The sequence below is a fragment of the Hyaena hyaena genome, unplaced genomic scaffold, assembly GCF_003009895.1.
Source record: "Hyaena hyaena isolate Hyena2069 unplaced genomic scaffold, ASM300989v1 scaffold_892, whole genome shotgun sequence".
NCBI classification, from domain to species: domain Eukaryota; kingdom Metazoa; phylum Chordata; class Mammalia; order Carnivora; family Hyaenidae; genus Hyaena; species Hyaena hyaena.
In genome coordinates this window covers 5,409-14,830 of record NW_024081509.1, presented here as the reverse complement: position 1 = coordinate 14,830, position 9,422 = coordinate 5,409, and the positions used below count along the sequence as shown (strand labels likewise).

Below are 9,422 nucleotides of genomic sequence, written 5' to 3'. Positions count from 1 at the left end.
ATGAACAGACACTTCTCCAAAGAGGACATCCAGATGGCCAACAGACACATGAAACGATGCTCAGCATCCCTCCTCATCAGGGAAATACAAATCAAAACCACACTAAGATACCACCTCACGCCAGTCAGAGTGGCTAAAATGAGCAAATCAGAGAACTCGAGATGCTGGTGAGGATGTGGAGACACGGGCACCCTCCTACACTGTTGGTGGGAATGTAAACTGGTACAGCCCCTCTGGAAAACAGTGTGGAGGTTCCTCAGGAAACTAACAAGAGAACTCCCCTAGGACCCAGCAATAGCACAGCTAGGAATTTACCCAAGGGATACAGAAATGCTGAGGCATAGGAGCACATGTACCCCAATGTTCATAGCAGCACTCTCCACAATAGCTAAAACATGGAAAGAGCCTAAGTGTCCGTCAACGGACGAATGGATCAAGAAGATGTGGTTAATCTATATGATGGAATACTACATGGCAATGAGAAACAATGAAATCTGGCCATGTGTAGCAACATGGATGGACCTTGAGGGTGTTATGCTTAACGAAACAGGCATACATCTTAAGGGAGAAACTTTGTAAATGAAAGATGCAGGGATAAATTGCCTTAGTATATTTCATTCACTGACCTTCAAGCTTCAGCATCCTTCATCTGCTGTGGAGTGTTAAAGATAAACTCAGTGTATCTCAGGGTTACAACTGTGAAGAAACATGTGAGCCCAGAGTTTCACCAATTTTCCATCAGCTCATCCTGTGTTGAACACACATAGGAAAACTGAGGTGTGGAGAGGACAATGGCCTTGTGAAGCTATAGTCACTGAGGAGCAGATTAGAATGAGGGTGATCTAAGGCAAGTGCTAGCTCTGCAGATCTTGTTGTATCTATTATTAAAAAAAAATTGTCTTCAGAATTTGCCTGTATCTCCTGTGATTTCCTTTAGGGTCTGCTCTGGCTCTATGATCAGCCTCTTTTGATACATATGGTATATGACTGCTCATAAAAATAAATTATCCACCATATAGCTCCTTTTACTAGTTGGTGGGGAAGAAAATAAAGCAGTAAAGATGAACTGATAGGAAAGGTTTAAAGGGAAAGGCACGTGGGAAAAAATGAGAGTGACTGAAACAGTTGAGAGGTTCCCATGACCAGAGGAGGGAAGAAGCACACATAAGTTCTTTAAAATTTATTTCCACTGATAAAAATCACCACTAAGGCAAGTGACATTTCTTTTACAGTTTCTTCCTTTAATTAGTTTGGTTGTCAATATAAAAGAACTTCATTTTGGGAAAAATTATAGAAAAATAGAAAGTAAAAAGAGGAAAACAAAAGTAGCTTACTGTCATTCCCCTTGTTCACATTTTGGTCAATATTCTGACATTCTCTTTGCTCATCATGTTCACACATACACATGCTTGCACATTTGGTTACTAACATTCCATTCATTCCTGTATTACTTTTCTTTGGAAATACAAAAATGTCTTCCAATTCAGAAATTCAAGTCCACCAGTCACCTTCCATGACTAGGTGTGTCCAGTATGTGGCCACATCAGGTGTCACTTAGTGCCTGGTATCTAGGCCAAAGGTCCATGCTAAATGTGCTACTGACTGTGGCCTTGCTGATCTCACTACTCAGTAGCTCCAGGAAAATGATGAGTCTGCCTTTTTCTCTTTTAGACAAATCTCACAGGAAGATAAAAATTGGGAGGTCAACATCCAGGAACTCCAAAAAAAGGTATTGTGGTTTCTTCTTCTCAGGGATTTCTGATTCACCTTTTGCTTCACACAAAGTTAAGAATGAAAGTAATTTCTCTTTTTATTCCTATGGTTGTACACAGACATAAGTTATTTCTAGGAATAAATGGGGGGGAAATAATTTTCCAAACATGACAGGACTATTTTGTCCTGAATAGGAAAAGTTAAAACTTTTTAAATACCCTTTGCGATAGAGTGGCCCTTTCTATAGTTAATGCACCTGCATAGAACGTTGTCTGGGTGCCTGAGGTCCTTGCAGCCCTCCCTGATCCTAAAAGGCAGGTCTTGTGGTTCCCATTGTGTGGATGAAGAGGTGGAGAAAGACAGATGAGGCATGCAGTGTGAGACAGAACAGCATTAGGGACAGAGATGGTGTGTGTGGTGTACATTCTGTCATATATATGGCTCTGACTTCTGGTGGGCTCTAACTTTACAGTTATGTTGCTAATTTTCCTCCTTTCACAGACTTTTTCTTTTAGCCTATCTGAGAACACAGTACCTGCTCCTAGCTGAGAGAACTCTGCTCCAGATCTGCTGGGAGACATTTATATCTTTGTGAAATTTCAAATCCAGGTAGTTTCTTTCCTAGGGAGAGATCGATTACCCACTTTCTAATTATGATAGGAACATTTTGTCCCTTTATAAAAGAAATTTAGGTATGGTGGTCCTGATGGATAATGTGTCCTTTGGGTCTCTCTTCCCAATCTCTGTCTTCCTGAGATGGTTGGGGTTAGGAAAGGAGAGTGTGGCTATGGCACTTTTCTGGGTCCCATTTTTTGCAGACGTGCCTACTTTGCTAGACCATGTAGTGCTGGCTGTGAGTTAGGGAAGAGATTGTGTACCTCTCTGTGTATGTGGTAGATGAGGATTGAGGAGACGTGGAAGGGAAAAACAAGGAACTTGTATTGTATCTAAGATATCTTATCTGGAATTCCTTTCCAGAAAGGCAAAAGGAGAAAATTTTACAGATACCCAAGATAAGAGATAAACATACATTTTGGATCATTTCTACTTAAACCAGTAAGGTGATGCTGGAATGTTCTTTTATCTGCTCCCTCCATTTCCGATCCTGGAACTGCCCATGGTGATACCTTTCTATGATTAGCATGGCTGCATGGAAGATTTGTAGTGCCTCCCCTTACAACAAGTGAGGTGTCATGCCCTTTTCCTCCTAATTCACCATCAGAGACTCATCTAGCCAAACAGGCTTTCCTTGGAAATGGGAAGAAGATGATGAGTGGGGGCTAGTTGAGTCACAAGCCTTGGCAGTGGTTGGGGAAGGAGGGCAGATAATCAGAAGGTGGTCCACATAATTTGTGAGCAAGGGGCCAGGGACTGCAGCCAGAGCCAGTGTAACAAGGAAGAATATGCTTGTGGTTTTTATGGCAAAAGCTTTAACTATATGACTAGAGAAATCCAGAGAGAAAATCTATACCTATACATACATCTATCTTTATATCTCTATACCTATACCTGTACCATCTTTCTGTACATCTATCTCTATCCATATGCATACCCATAAATGTCTATCTCTGCCTCTCACTTTCTATCCATACACAAACACACACACACACACACACACACACACACACACACACACACACACACATCTATGTCTATCTAAAATTGACACCTAGACAGCACATAGACAGACGTGCTGGCAGGACCATGCTTAAGAAAGGACATGGCACATTTGTCAGATAACGTGATGGAGCATGATTCACATAGGGATCTGTTTGGGTAGGGTCTGGCAACCCAGGGCCCATCTGTGCCAGTTTGCCCAGGTCTTGCTCCCTTCCCCAGCTCCACACACCTGTGACCCTTGGGGCACAGCACCCTCTGGAGACCTTGCCCCATCTTGCTCTGTGGCTCAGGCCCACTTAAAGGAGTTTTGCACCTTTGAGATTAATGAAGGTACTATAGAGTCTTTTGTCATCTCCCCTCACCCCTGAATGACTCCATAGGCTATCAATGATGTCATCTTGGTGGCTATGGGACTGCCAAGTACCTTCTAGGGTACCTGTGAACATGAAAGGATACAGTAGGAACCTTCAGAAGGAGTCATGTTACTGCATAAGCATGTTAACCTCAGTACTACCATGAAAGGGATTTGTGTAATAGGCGGAAAGTTGAATTAAAAGAATGTGAGCACATAGCATTGGTGGAAATGTGGCCAGGTCCCTGGAAGTTGCATGTTATTTCCTCAGTGGTTTTGCCAACATCTAACCTAATACTTGTGATAGAGCTGGGAGTACTTTCTGCATAGTATTGAGAAGCTATTTAGTCAGGTGTTTTATAAAAGGATTGTCCTATATTTTAAATTTATTATGTTTACTTTTTAATAAAGATTTTGAATACTATAATCCCAAATCTATAGTATTCATTATAATGCATTACCTTATCATCTTCTTTCTAGTTCAAGATATTGTATTTTGCATCTTAAGGAGAAATTTGTAGTGATTCAAGTCATGGAGGATGATGGATACATTGCAGGAAACAGAAGATTATGCCCAGTAAATGACTTATGTTTTCCTCTCTTTTATAGCACAGGATATCAGACAGAATTCTGCTCACCAAATGCCTGATGGTGTTGGGATTTGTTATCTTCACGTTCTTTCTCAATTCATTTGTCCCTGGTGTTCATCTTGATCTTGGTGAGTCTAATTTTTTATTACCTTTTGTCTATAGGCTTTGCAATTGCTATTATAGTCTGGAAGGGAAGATTTCAAAGCTTATTCCCAGACATTGGTGAGGAGGGTGAGATGGAGGGTGGCCATCTTTGATGGAAAAAAGGAAACATTTATCCACTACCTCTCTTTTTGTTTTCTGGAAGAGAGGGAGAGGGAGAGAGAGAGAGGTCTTTCCAGCCCCTAGTGTCTCAGTGTATGGGTCCTTGGCCCCTTCAGGGTTTAACATTAAAAGAAGTATGGGGTAGATATTATCATCTCTCTTGTACTTGATAGCCAAATCTTTGAGCTGTTGCTTGATAAGCACCCCCAGAAGAGACAGGAGGTCACATCAGCAAGGTCAGAGTCCTACAGTTTGTACAGCTTGACATGAAGATTAGATGAGCAATTGAAAGGGCCAGAGGAGTGCAAAAGGTCTACACACACCCATGTTCCCCATGGTGCATCCGTTTTTCCCACACAGAAGAACCTGTTCTACTCTCCCATAGGTCATTTGCTTTCACAGTTCTGTGGCTCTCCCTTTCCATTTCTCAAGCCCTGTGTTTTTTTTGTAGGGCGTGTCCTCACTTGAGGACACATGTCTGTCTTGCAAATTGAACTCACCAGATATCTTGTTAACCCTAGCATCTTTCCACTCTTCATCAATGTTTTCCGCATTCCTTAAGTTTTTCTTACCGATTTAGCAGTTATGCCTATTGATGTTATTACTTAAAACAAAACAAAACAAAAACCCAAACCACTTCCAAAATGTATTTCATGTGAGTGTACAGATTTATGAGAAACATAAGTTTGAAGTCCTGTCAAGGAGTATGTTCTTTAACCAAACACTTTATTTATGGTTTTCCTTCAAAATAAGGTCTGTTAAGATATGTATTTTTTAAATGTTTTATTTATTTTTGAGAGAGACAAAGAGACAGCGTGAGCAGGGGAGGGTCAGAGAGAGAGGGATACACAGAATCTGAAAGAGGCTCCAGGCTCTGAGCTGTCAGCACAGAACCCGATGCGGGGCTCGAACCCATGAACATGAGATCATGACCTGCGCTGAAGTCGGACGCTCAACGGACTGAGCCACCCAGGTGCCCCTGTTAAGATATATTTTTATAAAAATTTTATTTACTGCAACATTTGAAGAAGATAAATTCCATAGAAAATAAAGCCTCTTAACCTTGTAAATTAGATAGATAATGTGAGCAAGCTTGTTATTCACACCATGGCATTGCTCCATTGGTTCTAGGCTACCACTAGAAGTCTTTAGATTGTAACTTAATTTCCCTTTTCTGTCACTTGTAGAAAGACACATTGCTAGAGTCTTACACATAGAACATGATGTACATGCTTTTGACTGAGTGTTAAGCTTTATATAATGTGTTCACAGCCTCTGAGAATTTATTTCCTTAAATGATTTCAAAACCAATTTGCTAGGCAGCCTGGGCTAAGTTCCAAGTTGACAAGTGTTCTTTGTCCACACCGGAGAGCCAATTCACATAGAATCCTGATGTAATGATGAAGAAAGCCAAACCTAAACTGGTAAAAATGTCATGAATTTTAATTGCATTTGGTGTATTACATTTATAAATTATTGTTGCAATGTAGTTATTTTGAATTACACTGCAGACATAATGTAATTTTAACATTAAGAGGTGGTCACCACTAGTGATTAAGCAAATACAATAAAACTGTTGTTTTGTGGGCAGAGGGGTTCCATTAAATATTCTTGGGTGTTTCCAGAATATTTTGTTTCTAATTTTATTTGGGATTACACTTTAAAAGAACACAGCATGCATTTAAAAGACTAAAAAATATATACTAGTTTACATGCAGTTTTGTTAGCATTTGGTAGTGGTCATTGTATAAATAGCAGTATTTTTAAAATTAAAGTCACATTTTTAACTATATAGGCTTTGAAAAACCTTGATTACCATGAAAACTATTTAGCCCAAGAAGCCCATACTTTTTACTAACAGGTCACATCTCTTTTTTGTGTGGTTGTTGTATCTATGATTGAGGGGCTTCCGTTTTGCTTTTAAATCTTGTGTTTTGTGGGGCATCTGGGTGGCTCAGTTGGCTAAGCATCCAACTTCGGCTCAGGTCATGATCTCATGGTTCGTGGGTTAGAGCCCCGTGTCAGGCTCTGTGCTGACAGCTACCTCAGAGCCTGGAGCCCTGCTTCTGATTCTGTGTCTCCCTCTCTCTCTGACCTTCCTCTGCTCATGCTTCCCCCCCCTCAGAAATAAATAAGAAAAACATTTAAAAATTTTAAATCTTATGTTTTGTTAGGATTGAACAAATGACTTTATCTAGGGATCCTGTAATACACTCATATATTTGCATTCATCATGATAGAAGACTTAGGTTGACAAGGAGAAAATTTCGATTAGCATATATTTTAAATGGAGTACAGTAGCCTTAGAGTTACAGTAACTCCCCTGATGGGAACAGGAGCAAAAGTGATGCATGATCTTCCCAGGGTTTCAGCTAGTAGAGATCTGACCATTTATTTTTACTGAATTACTGTTTTGAATGTGATGTGATGTGCTGTGTAAGTTGAGTATAAAGTATGATGTCATATAACATGAAGTGATGTCACATCACATAATGTGCATCATGAAAAACGACATCATATAAAACAGCATGATGTCCTATGACAAAGTGGTGTCATATAACACTGTGCACAATGTGACATCACATAATTACAGTGTGATGTCACATAATATCAGATCATGTCATGTAATAAACCAGCATCATATAACATATTTCTTCATATAAGCATCATATCCTAAACACGGCATTGACTCTCATTCTCCTTTTCTTTCTTATTTTAATTTTAAGTTTTTAAAAGTTTTTATTTAATTATTTTGAGAGAGAAAGAGAAAGAGAAAGGGGTAGGAGCAGAGAGAGAGAGAGGAAGTGAGAGAATCCCAAGCAGGCTCTGTGCTGTCAGCACAGAGCCCAAATGCAGGGCTTGATCTCATGGAGCCACTGAGAACATGACCTAAGCCAAAATCAAGCTGGACGCTCAAGCAACTGAACCACCCAGGTGCTCCCTTATTTTATTTTTTAAGTTATCACTAAGAAAAATGGATTTTTCCTTTTGATATGAAATTTTATGAATTTTAACAAAGATATAGATTTATGTAACCACCACTACAATCGGAATACAGAAGTTTCATCACCCCAAAATACTTCAGTGTTACCCTTTTGTAGTCACCCCTGCCTTAATCCCAGCAACCCTGATCTGCTCTCTATCACTATAGTTTTGCCTTTTGGAGAATGTCGTATATATGTAGTCAGACTATATGCAACCTTTGGGATTTGCTTCTCTCGCACAGCATAAAGCCTTTCAACTTCATCCAAGTTGCTGTGTGTACAATAGTTCATTCGTTTTGTTGGTAACTTGTTTTCCATGGTATGGACATAGTTTGTTTATCCATTCACCCATTGGAAGAAATTTGGATTATTTCCAGTTTTTGGTGATTGTGGTGATTGTGAGTATACTACTCCAAATATTAATGTGCATGATTGTGTGTCCAGTTGTTTTCACTTCTCTTGGGTAAATTACCTAACTTGGGGCTTCTGGGTCATATGGTAAGTGTATCTTCAGCTTTAAAAGAAACTGCTGCACCATTTTCCAGATTGGCTATAGTACTTCAGTGCCTTGGAGTTCCAACTTATCCATACCCTCCAGCATTTGGCATGGTTACACTCCCTTCCCTGGAGTTCTACAGTACCTTGTACATGCCTTAGATGTAGAAATCAAATGTTATTATAATCATTTGTTTGTGTCTCTGCACCCTGGTTATCCCCTTTGCTCCAGCTAGACTCAAGGGCATGGGCCATGTATGCTAATTTTTTCTTTCCTCAGTGCCTTGTGACAATGCCTGACGCATTAATGGATACAAGATATAGGATTACAGAATGTATGAACAAACTTCTTATTGATTCTTATAGACCCCAACTTAATTATTTTAAGAATTTTAGATGTGGCTGACTTAACTGGTATTCTATAAAGAGCAAAGCCTGGGGCAAAGGCTTGTGTGTGGGTTTTTCATTGGGGAATATGATTCCAGGGAAGAAACGTGAAGGACAGGGAAACAGAGTAATGTCAGGCAAATGTGGAAAACACTCCATTGTGAAAACATGTAAGCAGAGTAGTGAAGGGAGTGAGCCAAAACAAGGCTACATCATCATCTGCCTACCAATGTGAGCCACTTGTTGCTCTATCCCATAGGATTGTCTGAGGAAAAGTATGAAATATGTCTCAGTTCTGTCCATCGGGTTGTGTGGGAGAACAGAGGTATTTACTTATTATTGGCTTCTATAACCCATTCATCCAAGGTCCTCCCCATTGAATGCTATCTTACATATGTATATAGCTGGTGCATGCACAAAGGTCAAGCAACAGAAAGACTACAGTTGGGAAGTAGATGCAAGGGTTCAAAGACAGACTAAATCTGGGTACATCTCTATGAGAACACATCCACATAGAGCTGACTACTGCCACAGACTTCAGTTGAGAGACAGGAGAGGTTTCAGGGATCCAAAGTCCAAAAGGTGCTACAATAATGAAGAAAGAAAAGGGTCCTGGTCACAATTTATGTGCATCTGGCAAAGAGATAGTTCCCCAAAGTGCAACGATCTTTATCTCACAATATATGGTAGAATTCACTCTAGTCAGCTCATTTGTTATACACAGGTCCACAGTCCCTACAGGAAATTCTTGGTACAATATATGTTTCAAAATTTCAATATATTTCTATTTTACAAAGATAATTCAGTGCACGTACCGAATTATATAGAGTGTAACACCTCCAAGAGATTCACGGCCAGTACCTTGTATAAGTACTAAGCATTAGTATTTCTGTAGTGAAACATGAATATTTATACAAGGTGGGATAAATTAAGACCACAAATTTCCTCATTTCAGTTCAAGTCAGATATTGAATTTTTACATAAAACATAATAAAAATTTTTGCTCTTCTGAACTTT

General features: G+C 39.7%; 1 protein-coding gene across 1 annotated transcript in view; it reads left to right on the top strand.

The window, feature by feature from the left end:
• OCA2 (OCA2 melanosomal transmembrane protein) overlaps window positions 1–4,403 on the top strand; it is a gene marked incomplete at its 3' end in the record, with an annotated part of 210,733 nt that extends 206,330 nt beyond the window's left edge. The window contains exons 17-18 of the mRNA XM_039220235.1: window positions 1,672–1,729; window positions 4,295–4,403. Coding sequence (XP_039076166.1) covers window positions 1,672–1,729; window positions 4,295–4,403 — 167 coding nt within the window. The remainder of the gene's footprint in view (window positions 1–1,671; window positions 1,730–4,294) is intronic.
• Between the last annotated feature and the right edge of the window lie 5,019 nt (window positions 4,404–9,422).